Source organism: Mauremys mutica, chromosome 10, assembly GCF_020497125.1.
Source record: "Mauremys mutica isolate MM-2020 ecotype Southern chromosome 10, ASM2049712v1, whole genome shotgun sequence".
Taxonomy (NCBI): Eukaryota; Metazoa; Chordata; order Testudines; family Geoemydidae; genus Mauremys; species Mauremys mutica.
In genome coordinates, this window is record NC_059081.1 from 41,006,952 (window position 1) to 41,022,431 (window position 15,480).

The following is a 15,480-nucleotide window of genomic DNA, read 5'->3' on the forward strand; positions in this document are numbered from 1 at the left end:
TACGCTGTTGGATGGAATAATATTGCTTTGTCACACTCAGGAGCATTTCTAGAGAATAAAATGTGAATACATGGAGTGGCTGTATCATTGGTACTGCTGAAAGGCTGATAAGAAGCAATTTGTATGCATTGCTCTGCCTTAGATTGATGCATTATTTATCATTTTTGGTCATTTACCTTCATATGGAGGAGATAGGGAAGGGGGAGGGGGAGAGGAGGACAGAAGTGTCGGGGTCAGTGTTGAACAATTTAAGCCTGAAGCAAATATAGTTTGGTATATTTGTAAATAAGTAGTGGATTCACCTATTCTGGCCACCTATATTTGTGTAACTGTAAATTGCAATACTGACCTATATACAGGCAAATAACTACACATTTTTTGAAAAATTCATAGAAAGTTAGTTGTTAATAGTACTGGAGGCTTTGCAGTACTTCATTAGTTTTTGGTTTTGTTTTTTAAGAGGTGCTGAGGAGCTCTTGAAAAATGTTCTGGATGATGATTACAGAATTTTGCAAATAAAATAATCATGAGAATTTGCTGGGAACCTTAAGAAGTGTCAGACTCCAAGCTATTTAGATTGGGAATGTCCTACCAAAAAAATAACAAATATAAATTGTCTCTTTTCAGTCAAAGGTCATTCAATATATTTGAGTGCCAAAATACCACACATCATTCAAATAGCTCAACAAGAAATGAGCCGAGATTTTATTTTGTGAACATAAATGTGAAAACAAAGGCATTGAAAATATTTTCATTAATTAAAAAAAAACCCAGCACAATGTGAGATTTCTAATAGCAAAATTTAATAAATTAATATATGCATGCCAGATAAAAATACAAAATTACAACTGAAACAACAATAAAGGAAATATTGTACAGTGTTGCAGATTTTACTGCAACCACGATAAAAGACATGAAGAATTACTTAAAGTGACAAAGTACACATTTTGTTTCTGTTCAAAACAAACTACTACATGATAAAAGAACTGAGAGAAACCAGGAAGAAATCACCCAAGAAAGTGGGAAAAGAATGATAGGAAATGTCAACATACAGCCAGAAGCCCCATTTCACAGAAATCATTCTTTTTTAGTATCAGAAACCAATTACATAGAACATAAAAGCAAATTCACAATAGGTTTACACTGAGAAACATGCTAAATTACAATCACAAACTATCCAGAACAAAGATGCTTATAAAAGATGCTGCACCAATTCTCTTGTTTCTTTTGCAGAAAGAGCTTCATCAAAACAGGGAGAACAGGAAGCCAATCATGCAATAGAGCTTTAGATTTTTGTTTTAAACATGATAAACACCCAGGATTACTAGTACTGGAAAATGTGTTAACCTTTTTTCAACATCAGCTGAATGGCACTACAGAAGCGACACAGAGTTCCTTCATTTTTATCCTGTATACATCAAAAGCTCTAGCAAATATGGAATTCAGCTACAAGAGCCAGTTAAATTACATTAAAATATTCCTTCCTCCACAGAATATTGTTGTTTCCTTTTTTAGAAAGAACAAAACAAAATATTCAAAATAAAATGTCTTCATTTTTTATAAGCATCTCCACCACAAGTCTCTGGTAACGGATATCATTCAGTGCAGCCATTGCATCTAGTTCTGGTGCTCGCATAAGGGTTGGTCCAAAAACAATGCCAAGATTCTCTGCATTCATGAGATTCTCCTTTTCATGAAGGGTTACCCTGTAAAGGAGGACAATGTTAAACACAAGGCACGTCATACCAAATATTGGTTAATGACACGGTGCACAAAGACCAACTCTAACAAAAATGCTAAGTCAGTGCTTTGGCAGGCTTACCCCACACCCCTCCTTGGCTGCATCACACAGCTCTTGGGTTCCTAATAGCGTAGGGTTATAAACTGCTAGTGCAGCTTTGCCACCACTTGTAGCAACTTCCTACTGCTGGTTATCTGGTTATCCACCAGTGCCTGTTCCAAAGCTCACGATCTGCTATTATATTATCTTTGGGTGGACCACGGAGTATAATTTACCACGTATGCACACAGAGCAGAATATATAGAGTCTTCTCAGACAGTATATGGTTAAGAAGTGCGGAGACACAGAATAAATGTCTCCCCAAATTCTGGTTCCTGGCATAATAACAGTAAACAAAATGCCGTCTAGAGACATTAAACTTCTGCTTTGGTTTATGGCAGTTAATTGCCTTTCTCAATAAAACAAATTCAGATTTGTAAATGAGTTTGTTCACAGACTAAACAAAGGACTTAATATACACTGCTGCTTTATCATAAAACAAATCTCCAGAAGGATTCTTGTAAATGACTAAATATCCATTGGTAGGAAGTTTGTGGGTTATAAAAACACTTATGTTCTTTCACATTGCTGAACTATCTAATCTCCTATGCTGAATAAAAGCCCTTTGGGCATATACAATAGTTGTCAGAATTTGGTGTCCTCTTTTTTTGACATATTATTCTGGTATTTCCAAAACTCTGCTTCCTAGTTTATGATTCCAAATAAAGGACCAATGGCTAATTAGCTAAATTTTGCAACAAGCCAGTGAGCTAGCTGTTCCCTCACTACAACTCTTTTCAGTAAGTATATTAAACAACAGAAACTAAAAATAATGGAAATATTATAAATTGTGTTGCCCCTTCCTCCTCATACTTAGCAAATGCCAGCAGTGTAAGAATTTATAAATTGACCTGCTAATCAACAGATCAGCAACAACCCTTGAACAATAGGATATGAAAAATCAGCTTTACAAGTAGTCTTTGCTACTGGTCTTCCATTCCTCAGGCTATACTAATACATTCATTTGAAGTTCCATTGAAATAAGTGGACACTGACATATCTGGTCCAGAACATGCAGCAACCCTGGGGTTGCATTTTGCTGGACATACTCAGCAGACTCAACAAATCCTACAGTGCAACTGTGTTTTCACTAAAAAGACTTAAAATGAAGCTATTTATATGGAAAGAAATGATTATTCATGACAATAGGTACATGTTAACAATAGGTACGTCACAAATTAAAATGGGCACAGTAGCTAATATGTCAATTCTATTTTTTACTCTATGGTTTTGTATATACTTTGACAGCTGAAGGGGAATAGTTTCTTGCCATGTAGATATTTATAGTACCTACAAATAGAGTAAAAATTGGTTAGGCATATTATTATTATTTGCATCCAAATTGTGGGGTTTTTACTGGTCTAAGTCCTTAAGGCCTATGGAGAGTGCAGAAGGTAGGAGAAAGCACAGTGTCTGTGTATCTGTTTTAGTGTATTTTAATACTCTGTTCTTTTAAGACATACAGTAACTCCTCGCTTAACGTAGTAGTTATGTTCCTGAAAAATGTGACTTTAAGCGAAATGATGTTAAGCGAATCCAATTTTCCCACAAGAATTAATGTAAATGGGGGGGTTAGGTTATAGGGACATTTTTTTCACCAGACAAAAGACTATTACACTTTTACCTCAATATAACGCGACCCGATATACTTGGGTTCACATACAACGCGCTAAAGCTCTCGGGGGCGGGGCTGCGCGCGCTGGTGGATCAGTGCATCAGTCTCCAACACTGCTCTGAGCGGCATGTTAAGGGTGGGGGGCAGGCAGGAGGGCAAGCGGGGTGAGGAGGCGAATGGGGATGTGAGTGCCAGGCAGGAGGGGGGGTGAGGAGGCAGGCGGGCGGGAAGACAGCAAGCAGGAGAGAAGCAGTTGGGCGGACAGGGAGAGGCGCACTGGATAGACAGTGAGGAGACTAGCGGGAAGACAAGTGGTGAGTGGCGGCTGGGCGGGCAGGAGCGCTGGGCAGACAGTGAGGAGACTAGCGGGGAGGCTGATTTGTCCCGGGCCCCACACCCGTTTAGGGACGGCTCCAACACGCCGAGGGGTTGGATAAGGGGCAGAGGGTCTCGGGGGCTGGTTAGGGGATGAGGAGTGTGGGGGGGGGTGGATGGGTTGGAAGTTCTGAGGGGTCAGTCAGGGGGCAGGAAGTAGGTGGGGGTTGGATGGGGGCGGGGCCAGGCTGTTTGGGGAGGCACAGACTTCCCTACCCGATATAATGCGGTTTCACCTATAACGTGGTAAGATTTTTTGGCTCCCGAGGACCGCGTTATATTGGGGTAGAGGTGTGTGTGTATATATATCTATATACACACACACACACACACACACACACACAGAGTTTAAGTTTTAAACAATTTAATACTGTACACAGCAATGATGATTGTGAAGCTTGGTTGAGGTGGTGAAGTCAGAGGGTGGGATATTTCCCAGGGAATGCCTTACTGCTAAATGATGAACTAGCAATTGGCTGAACCCTCAAGGGTTAACTCATTGTTGTTAATGTAGCCTCACACTCTACAAGGCAGCACAAATACAGGGAGGGGAGACAGCATAGCAGACAGAGACAGAGACTCTCACAGAGAGATGCAGACTGCCCCTTTAAGTATGCTGACCCCACTCTAAGTACACTGCCTTGTTAAGTAGATCAGCAAGCTCCCTCCATCCTGAGCCCTGTCGTGTGTCCCCCCTGCTCTATGAAAGATGGGATAAGTGGGGTGCAGGAGCAGGAGGGAAGGGGGACACCCTGACAGCCCCCCTCTTCCCTCCACCCTCCGCCCACACAGCAAGCAGGAGGCTCCGGGGAGCAGCTCCAAGGCAGAGGGCAGGATCAGCACATGGCAGTGGGAGGAGGGACAGCTGAACTGCTGGCCATTGATGGCCTGCTGGGCAGCTGCCACACAGAGAACTTAGGAGCAGGGAGCTGATAGGGGGGCTGCCGGTCCACCTTGGTTCCAAGCCCCCACCAGCCCTGGTTCCAAGCCCCCGCCAGCTAACTGCAATGGGTTGTTCTTCCTGCAAGTAGTGGAGAAAGCAAGCAGCTGCCAAAGGACATTATAAAGGAGCATGTTCTCTAACTGATCAGCAACATAACAATGAAACAACATTAACTGGGAGGACTTTAAGTGAGTTACTGTATTTAAGTTTGTTTGTTCATTCTGCTATAACAAATGACACTGGAGAGATTGTAGTGCTGTGTTAAATTTACAAAAACAACTCAGAATTTGCTTTATAAAAGCCTGTACAAGGCCCCAAATACATCTGTGGGGCTTACACAGACTTGTGTAGAGGCTACAGATTGGCCTTTGTTTCAGATGAATTCATCTAATTTCTTTTAAAATAAACTACATACCTCTTTAAATGTGCCATGAGATACCTTAAGGTTTCACAGTGTGCAGGTGGCAGTAGTTTCAATGCTTCATGAAGTGTTTCCAACTGTTCATCAGGATCCATGGTTTCTGAAACAGAAACATTTAAATATCAGTGCAGACAATGCCAGACTTCAAGCAGAGAAGTAGAGACACAGTAGGTTTGGGGAGTGACAGGTCTGAAAGGAGCCCTCATGATTAAATCTAACTATCTCCAGATTATGTCAATGAGCTTTGGTTTTGCTTTAATCAATGTGCCTCCCTCTTTTTCTGGAAGGTCTCTTCTGGAATGACTCTCTCACAACAGTTTCCATGGCTCCCCAATGCATTGTCAAGAACAATGTTAGAGGAGAAGAGCTGTGATAAGTTGTGACATGTGAATTCCTGTCCACTAGTAACTGGACTGAGTCCACCAAGACTTTCCTCATGGGTACTGAAAAAGCTGTCAAGATAGTAATTACTACCGACTTGGACTAGTTTTGCACAAGTGACCAAGAGGTGAAATTCTGGGCCTACTCAAGTCTATTCGAGTTTTGTCATTGACTTCAGTGAGTCTGAGATTTCATCCCTAGGGGTCCTTTATCTCATTACCAATCACTCCCATAGATTACCTCATTCCCAGTAAAATAAAATTAAGGCTACTTTGAATTATGACATTGTCAGGTAAACAGGATCATTCACTACATGGTGACAGGAAAAGAGGTACTCATCCTGGGCAGTAACTGTGGTTCTTCGAGATACTATGAGCACTCTCTTGGCGTGTGCGTGCCCCAGGCACCCTCAATCTGAGATTTTTATTAGCACTGTCCATTCAGCCCTCAGATGTGCTGTTGGTATCCTCATGCCCTATACCCAGGCTATATCAGGCTGCCTGGATGAACTGCCCCCTCGGTTACTTCTGCACTGCTGAGTCTCAGGAGAAACTCTGAAGCAGAGGTGAAGGAGGGTGGGTAGTGTAGCACCCATAGGGGGACACATCTCAAAGAACCACACTTACTGCACAAGGTGAGTAAAAGACGGTTACTCACCGTAGTAACTGTTGTTCTTCGAGATGTGTTGCTCCTATCCATTCCAGTTAGGTGTGCGCGCCGCGCGTGCACGGCTCTTCAGAACATTTTTACCCTAGCAACTCCGTCGGGCCGGCTGGGTGCCCCCTGGAGTGGCGCCGCCATGGCGCTGGATATATACCCCAGCCGGCCCGTCCGCTCCTCAGTTCCTTCTTGCCGGTTACTCCGACAGTGGGGAAGGAGGGCGGGTCTGGAATGGATAGGAGCAACACATCTCGAAGAACAACAGTTACTACGGTGAGTAACCGTCTTTTCTTCTTCGAGTGATTGCTCCTGTGCATTCCAGTCAGGTGATTCCCAAGCCTTACCTAGGCGGTGGGGTCGGAGTGAGACGTGGCAGAGTGTAAGACTGCGGAGCCGAAGGCTGCATCGTCTCTGGATTGCTGCACCAACGTGTAGTGGGAAGCGAAGGTGTGGACAGAAGACCAGGTGGCCGCTCTACAAATGTCCTGGATGGGGACATGGGCTAGGAAGGCGGCCGACGAGGCATGCGCTCTCGTGGAGTGAGCGGTCAGGCGACATGATGGCACGCGAGCAAGCTCGTAGCATGTCCGGATACATGACGTCACCCAGGAGGAAATCCGCTGCGAGGAGACCGGCTCGCCTTTCATGCGATCGGCAACCGCTACAAACAGCTGGGTCGAACGCCGGAAGGGCTTCGTCCGCTCGATATAAAAAGCGAGGGCCCTGCGGACATCCAGGGTGTGAAGCTGTTGCTCACGAGGTGAGGCGTGCGGCTTCGGGAAGAAGACCGGAAGGAAGATCTCCTGATTAAGGTGAAAGGCCAACACCACCTTAGGGAGGAAGGCCGGGTGTGGTCGAAGCTGCACCTTGTCTCCATGGAAGACGGTGTATGGTGGACTAACCGTTAGGGCACGGAGCTCAGAGACTCGCCTTGGCGATGTAATTGCGACGAGGAAGGCTGTCTTCCAGGAGAGATAGAGTAGAGAGCACGTGGCCAGGGGCTCAAAGGGTGGTCCCATAAGCTTGGCCAAAACGAGGTTTAAATCCCAGGTCGGGGTAGGACGCCGCACCGGCGGGTACAAGCGGTCGAGGCCTTTAAGGGAGCGGGAAACCATCCGGTTAGCGAAGATGGAACGACCTTCTATGGATGGACGAAAGGCGGACACAGCTGCCAGGTGCACCTTCAAGGAGGAGACCGCAAGACCTTGCTCCTTAAGGTACCAGAGGTAGTCCAGGATGGTAGGGATAGGGACTACGAAGGGATTGAGGCCTCGTTGATCACACCAGAGCGCGAAACGCTTCCATTTCGCAAGGTAGGTGGAGCGAGTGGAAGGCTTTCTGCTCTCTAGCAGGACTTGCTGCACTGCCGCCGAACAGTCCCTCTCTGCGTGGGTCAGCCACACAGGTATCAAGCTGTAAGATGGAGGGACTGTAGGTTCGGGTGGCAGAGTCTGCCGAAGTCCTGCGTGATGAGGTCCGGCCATAACGGGAGGGGCATGGGATCCCGAACGGAGAGCTCGAGCAGCAGGGTGTACCAGTGCTGCCTCGGCCAGGCCGGAGCGACGAGTATGACGTGGGCCCTGTCCCTCCGAAGCTTCAATAGCACTCGGTGTACGAGCAGGAACGGAGGGAAGGCGTAGAGGAGGTGATCCGTCCAGGAGCAGAGGAATGCGTCCGACAGGGAGCCTGGGGAGCGACCCTGGTATGAGCAAAACAGATGGCACTTCCTGTTCTCCTTGGAGGCAAACAGGTCTATCTGGGGAAACCCCCACCTCCGGAAAATTGTGTGCACCACATCCGGACGAAGAGACCACTCGTGGGAGAGGAACGACCTGCTGAGATGGTCGGCCAGCGTGTTCTGCACTCCTGGAAGAAATGATGCTTCCAGGTGAATGGAGTGGGTTACGCAGAAGTCCCACAGGAGCATCGCTTCCGTGCAGAGGAGGGAGGAGCGGGCTCCGCCCTGCTTGTTCACGTAGAACATTGCCGTCGTGTTGTCCGTGAAGACTGCCACTCAGCGGCCTTGCAGACGGGCGCGGAAGGTGTGACACGTTAGGCGGATCGCTTGTAGCTCCTGGACATTGATGTGGAGAGCGAGCTCTTGAGGGGACCAGAGACCCTGGGTGTGAAGGTCGCCCAGGTGAGCCCCCCATCCCAACGCCGAGGCATCCGTGGTCAGGGTGACGGATGGGCGATGAGGACGGAACGGGACTCCTGCACACACGACCTCTGGGTTCAGCCACCAGCTGAGTGAAGCGAGTGTCAGCTTTGTGACGGTGACCACCATGTCTATTGAGTCGCGGTGCGGGCGGTATACCGACGCCAGCCAAGATTGAAAGGGGCGAAGGCGGAGCCTCGCGTATGCCGTGACGAACGTACAGGACGCCATGTGGCCCAGGCAGGACCGAACCGTTGTCGTGGGAAAGGTGAGAAGGTCCTGGATGATGGATACCATCGTCTGGTGCCGAGAGCGAGGGAGGCAGGCCCTGGCCAAAGTGGAGTCGAGGACCGCTCCAATGAACTCCACCCGCTGTGATGGAGCTAGAGTGGACTTCTCGGCATTGATGAGAAGGCCGAGGGACCGAAATAGGGATAGTATCTCTGACATCTGGTCCTTTACCAGCTGTCGGGATGTCCCGCAAACCAGCCAGTCGTCGAGATATGGGTATACATGAATGCGACGACGGCGGAGGGCTGCAGCAACTACTGCCATGCATTTGGTGAAGACCCTTGGCGCGGTGGACAGGCCGAAGGGTAGCACCGCAAACTGGTAGTGCGCACCGTTGACCACGAAACGCAGGTAGCGTCGATGGGGAGGGTAAATCGCGATATGGAAGTACGCGTCCTTCATATCGAGGGCGGCAAACCAGTCTCCCGGATCCAGGGAGGGAATGATGGTCCCCAGGGTGACCATGCGAAACTTGAGCTTGAGCACATATGCGTTGAGCTCCCAGAGGTCCAATATGGGTCGGAGACCTCCTTTCGCCTTGGGGATGAGAAAATATCGGGAATAGAATCCCCTGCCCCGGATGTTGTGAGGCACCTCCTCTATGGCACCCAAGCTCAACAGAGTCTCGACCTCTTGTAGGAGGAATTGCTCGTGAGAGGGGTCCCTGAAGAGGGACAGGGAAGGCGGGTGGGAAGGAGGGGGCGAAACAAATTGAAGGCGGTAACCAGACTGGATTGTACGAAGCACCCAGCTGTCCGATGTTATTTGGGACCACGCCGGAAGAAAGTGGGAAAGGCGGTTGCAAAATAAACGGGAAGGATCCGGTACAGAGACTGATGGGCCGTCCTCGGGCGTCCCATCAAAAGGCCTGTTTGGGCCCTTGAGGGGCCTTGGAAGGCGCCTGGCTCTGGTTGCGCCTATTGCCCGACGGTCTACGGCGACTCAGGCCGGGACGCCGGCTATTGTAGGGTCGCGACCTAGGCTGATTAAATGGCCGGTAGGGTTGCTGCCGGAAGGACCTTCGCTGGGTAGCTGGTGTGTGCATACCCAGAGTGCGAATGGCTATGCGACCGTCCTTCAGGGTCTGAATTCTGGAATCCGTCTTTTCAGAAAACAGACCCTGAGTGTCGAAGATTAGGTCCTGCAAAGTGTACTGCACCTCCGGTGGCAATGTGGAGGACTGCAACCAGGAGATGCGCCTCATGGTTACTCCTGAGGCCAGGGTTCTAGCACCTGAGTCCGCGGAGTCCAGGGCGGCCTGGATGGAGGACCTGGAGGACTTCTTGCCCTCTTCCAGGAGGGCCGTGAACTCTTGGCGCGAGGCTGTTGGGATCAGCTCTGCGAATTTCGCCAGGGACACCATGATGTCAAAGGTGTATCTGGCGAGGAGGGCCATCTGGTTGGCGTATCGGAGCTGGAGACCCCCTGCCGAATAGACCTTTCGGCCCAACAGATCCATGCGCCTCGCTTCCCTGGATTTCGGCGCTGGAGCTGGCTGACCATGCCTCTCCCTGTCGTTGACCGACTGGACCACGAGCGAGTCTGGTGCAGGATGGGTGTATAAGTACTCGTACCCCGTGGGGGGGACGGAGTACTTCCTTTCGACACCGCGGGCGGTGGGAGGGACGGACGCCGGTGACTGCCAGATGGTAGTGGCGTTCTTCTGAATAGTGCGGATGAATGGCAAGGCCACCCACACTGGAGCCTCCGCTCCAATTACATTTGTCACCGGGTCCTCGTCCTCAGTGACCTCCGCTACAGGGAGGTCTATAGCCTTCGCCACCCGGGGAAGAAGGTCCTGGTGGGCCCGCAAGTCAATAGGCGGAGGGTCTGCCGTAGAAGCCCCCGCCACCGCCTGGTGAAGATGACGAGGACAGACCTTGGACCACCGCCTCCGCAAGTGGGTCCTCTATGGGGTGGGCAGCTGACTCGGACCGTGGATGCTCCGTGGGATCAGGTGGTAACTGGGCCTCACCCGGTGATGGGGGCGGCCTGCTGACAGTGGCCTCCGGCACTCTGCGTTCGGAGGCTGGGGTCCGCTGGGGGCAAGGTAGCCCTTGAGCTTCGTATTGGGCCCAGGGGATCCAAAAACCCCACTGCTGTGCACCGTGGACTTGTCCGTGCGGGGCCGCCTGGAGATGGCCATAGCTGTCTGCCCGCGAAGCGACCGATGAGTGACGGGATGGCCACGGAGGTGTGGAGGCGCTGATGGACTGCGCTGTCGAAACTGGCAACCTGTCCCCGGATGGTGTCGAGGGTCGGTGCCGGTCGTCGCGGTACCGAGATGGCGAACGAGACGACCATCGACTGCCGCGGTACCGGGAGCTCGACCGGCGGTGCTGGGAGTGGCTTCTGGAGTCACGGTGCCGGGAACGGTGCCGGGAATCGGACTTTCTGCGGTGCCGACGGGACGCTGATCGGGACCGGGAGCGTCTCTGGGAGTACGACCGGTACCGCGATGTTGAGCGGTACCGGGACTGCGACCGGCGTTGAGAAGGTGAACGGTACCGCGATGGTGAGCGGTGCCGGGACCTGGAGCGGCGTGACGGTGACCGTCTTCGGGACCGGGAGCGAGACCGAGTCCTGGAGCGCCGTCTATCCCGTCCGTCAGGGGAAGTGGGCCGCATCATAGCCGGCTTACCCGCTGACTTAACAGCCCACACCGGCGGTGCCGGGGGCCGGAGGCTCGGTGCCTCTGTGAGATCTATGAGCTCTCTCGCCGTCGAGAACGTCTCGGGCGTGGACGGGAGCTGTAGCTCGACCGCGGTCGGCACCGGGGAGCAGGGTGGTACCGGAGTCAATGGTATGGTGCCACAGCCGGTACCAGAGGCGTCGGTGATGGCTGGGCTACTGGTCCCGAAGGCTGCGGCTGCGAGGTCGCCTTCGCCGGCTTACGCTTTCTTGACGGGGAGAGGGAACGGTGCCGGGTCGCCAGTGCCGCTCCCGGATGCCGACGAGCCTCGGTACCGGATCGGCTCGGGGCCGCTGGTGCGCTGCGCGCCGATGATGACTTCGGCGCCGGAGGGGTCGGTGCCGGGGACTGGAGCGTTGCCTCCATGAGGAGCTGTTTCAAACGACTGTCCCGCTCCTTTCTCGTTCGAGGTTTAAAAGCCGTGCAGATAGGGCACTTATCTGGACGGTGAGTCTCCCCGAGGCAGCGCAGGCAGGAGTCGTGCGCATCCCCGACCGGCATGTGCCGCTGGCAAGTCGCACAGGGCTTAAACCCTGGTGCCTTGGGCATGAGCCTGCACCGGTTGCGGAAGAAGAGGGGTAAACCCCACTTATTCCCTTATCCTAAACTATAACTAACTAACTTATTCAACTATCTAACAACTAAGTACTTAACAACTATATACATACAAAGGTAGAGAAACGCTAGGGCTGTGGAGGACAGAGAGCACTCCACTGTTCCAACTGGCCGTCACGGGCGGTAAGAAGGAACTGAGGAGCGGACGGGCCGGCTGGGGTATATATCCAGCGCCATGGCGGCGCCACTCCAGGGGGCGCCCAGCCGGCCCGCCGGAGTTGCTAGGGTAAAAATGTTCCGAAGAGCCGTGCACGCGCGGCGCGCACACCTGACTGGAATGCATAGGAGCAATCACTCGAAGAAGAACCTCTTCTTCATCTTTGAGTAGTGTCCCTATAGGTGCTCCACTCTTGGTGACTCCTGAGCAGTATCCCCAATAGGAGAAAGGGGCTTCAGAATGGAGTCCTGCACAGGAGAGAGAACTGCATTGCCAACTGCAACACCAGACCTGGAGGCATCAACCAAGGCATAGTATCTAGGGAAGATATGTACCGAAGACCATGTACTGGCTTTGCAGATTTCTTGAATGGAAATATTTTCAAGGAGAGCCATAGATGTAATGTGATCTAGTTTGAGTGTGCTGAAATGCTGATAGGGGGTGGAACGTTGACAGCCTGGTAGCAAGTTATAATATACTCAGAAATCCATTTAGAGAGTCCCTGGGTAGAAATGGGGAAACCCTTACATCTGTTTGCAATCAAAAGAAATAGTCTGTTGGATTTACAAAACGATTTAGTTCTTTCCAGATAGAAGGATAACACCCTCCTGATATCTAGAGTGTGGAGAACTATCTCCCACTTGAAGTATGTGGGTTTGGGAAGAAAACGGGCAGGTATATGGTCTGATTTAGGTGAAATTTGGAAGTTACTTGAGGGAGAATCCTGGGGCCACAAGGACACCTTATCCTTGTGAAATGTTATGAAAGGGAAAGTCTGCCATTAAAGCCCCAATCTCTCTGACTATGGGCTGAGGTAGCTGCCACTAGGAAGGCTGTTTTCCTTGATAAATTCAATAAGGAGCAGGTGGCCATTGGTTCCAACAGGGGGTTTGTGAGGCTTTTGAGAACCAAATTCAGGTCCCAAGCAGGCGCAGGAACCTTTATCTCTGGGAAGAGATTCCCCAAGCCTTTCATAAATCTTGTGGTTGTGAAATGAGCAACCAGAGAAACCTTCAACGGCAGGGCCAGCTCCAGACCCCAGCGCGCCAAGCGCGCGCTTGGGGCGGCATTTTGCCGGGAGGGCGGCAGGCGGCTCCGGCGGACCTTCCACCGGAGCCGCGGGACCAGCGGACCCTCTGCAGGCACGTCTGCCAGAGGTCCCCCGGAGCCGTGGGACCGGCGACCGGCAGCGCGCCCCCTGTGGCGTGCCGCCGTGCTTGGGGCGGCCAAATTCCTAGAGCCGCCCCTGTTCAACGGTAATATGAAGGCTGTTAGGGCCGCCAGATGAACTTTGATGGAACTGAGGAACAGTCCCTATTTCTTAAGCTGTAGCAGGTACTCCAGAATGAGAGGACGTGGGGCAGAATCAGAAGCAGCATTGTGGAGTTTCAACAGTGGCTGAATCTTGTTCACTTCTGGAGGTAAGTAGCTCTGGTGGAAACTTTTCTACTATTTAACAATATGTGTTGTGCCTCCGTAGAGCAGCATGATTCTAGCCCCACAAACCATCCTGGAACCATGCCTTAAGGTGGAGAATGCCCAGGTTGGGATGCGTCAGGTGTCCGGTGTCCTGAGAGAGGAGTTGAGGGATAGCTGGAAGATCTTCTGGAGGATTGAGAGTGAGGTGAAATGGGTAAGAGAACCACGGTTGCCTCAACCATACTGTGGCTCTGGCCTTTTCCTGCTTGATCTTGTTTATCATCTTGAGGATGAGAGGCGCTGGAAGGCATAAAAGTCTGTCTGTCCAAGGCAAGAGGAGGCGTCTCCCAGTCAATTGTGACCTAACCCTCCCACCTCCCTTGAGCAAAATAGGTGGCATTTTTTGTTTGTGGTTGTGCCGAAAAGGTCTCCTTCTGGAAACCCCCAGGTCTGAAAGATTCTGTGTAGAACCTCATAATCCAACTCCCATTTGTATTCTTGGGAGAAGCACCTGCTGAGTGTGTCAGCAGTGACATTCTGTACACCAGGCAGATACATTGCTGAAATCCTTATGTGATGCTTTATGCACCAATTCCACAACTTTATGGCTTTGGTGCAGAGGGAAGGGGATCTTGTCCTCCTAGTTGATTGATATAAAACATGCAGGCTACATTGTCTGTCATGACTTTGATAGATCTGTGTCTGATGAGAGGTAGAAAATGCATACAGGCATTTCTTATCGTTCTGAGCTCCAGGAGGTTGATATGGAGGGTGGTCTCTTGAGGTGACCATTTGCCCTGTGCTGTCAGGGAGCCAAAGTGCACCACCCAACCCAAGAGAGATGTGTCTGTGGTTAGTCACTGTTGGTGCAATTTGGAGGAAGGAGACCCCCTACATAGTGATGAATCGTCAACCAGTCTAGGGAATGCTTCACCCACTGGGATACTGATGCCTGCTTGCCTAGACTGTATCTGTTCGGTGAGTAAACCGTTCTGAGCCACCCCTGAAAACAGCGGAGGTGTAATTTTGCATGCTTTGTCACGGAAGTGCAAGTGGCCACGTGACCCAGAAGCTGAAGGCAGTTTCTGACTGAGGTCTGGAGACTGTCAAGAATTGTTTTAACAAGGCTTGATAATATCTGGAACCTGTCCACGGGAAGAGGTGCCCTGGATGCCAGGGAAATACCACTATAGTCTGGTGAAGCAGGTAAGCAGCCACTACTGACAGAACCTTTGAGAATACTCTCGAGTAAGAGAGGCTGAAGGGGAGCACTTGATACTGGAAATGATTCTAGCCTAACACAGATCAGAGGAATCTCTTGTGAGATAGGTGCACTGCTATATAGAAGTACACATCCTGGAGGCTGAGAGCTGAAACCAATCCCCTGAATCTAGACAAGGAATTATAGTTGCTAGGGTCACCACCCTGAATTTCTGGGGACTCATGAATCTGTTTAGGAGTCTTAGATCTAGAATTGGTCTCCACCCTCTGTTCTTCTTTGGTATGAGGAAATAATTGTAATAGAAGCCCTTTCCCTTGTATTGAGGAGGTACCGGTTCTATTGCTCCTAAAGGAAGAAAGGTGTTTACTTCGTACCTTATTAGGGGCTCGTGAGAGGGGTCTCTGAAGAGGGGCGGGGAAGAGGAATGAGGAGGGAGGGAGGTACAGTGGATGGCGTAGCCCGATGATATTACTCCCAGGACCCATTTGTCTGAGGTGATATACTCCCCTGCATTCTGGAAGTGGAAGAGCCTGTTGCCAAATGGGAGAAGGTAAGTAAAACACTGAAGCTGGCAGACTAATGAGGGTTGGAAATTCAGACCCTTGACTGTCCGATCAAAAACTGGCGCTTTGATGCCTGTTGTGGAGCCACATCAGATGGGTTTAGAGACGATCGCCTTCTCTGGAACCTG

The 15,480-nt window shown here is 50.5% G+C and overlaps 1 protein-coding gene across 8 annotated transcripts in view; it reads right to left on the reverse strand.

The window, feature by feature from the left end:
* Positions 1-796: 796 nt before the first annotated feature.
* CHN1 (chimerin 1) overlaps positions 797-15,480 on the reverse strand; it is a 169,889-nt gene continuing 155,205 nt past the window's right edge. For 7 of the 8 annotated variants that reach the window (XM_044978395.1, XM_044978394.1, XM_044978389.1 and 4 more), the window contains 2 exons: positions 5,189-5,294; positions 797-1,706 (listed from right to left, as the gene is read on the reverse strand). In XM_044978395.1, coding sequence (XP_044834330.1) covers positions 1,535-1,706; positions 5,189-5,294 — 278 coding nt within the window. In that variant the 3' untranslated portion in view covers positions 797-1,534. The remainder of the gene's footprint in view (positions 1,707-5,188; positions 5,295-15,480) is intronic. The other variant, XR_006572206.1, reaches the window with a different exon arrangement.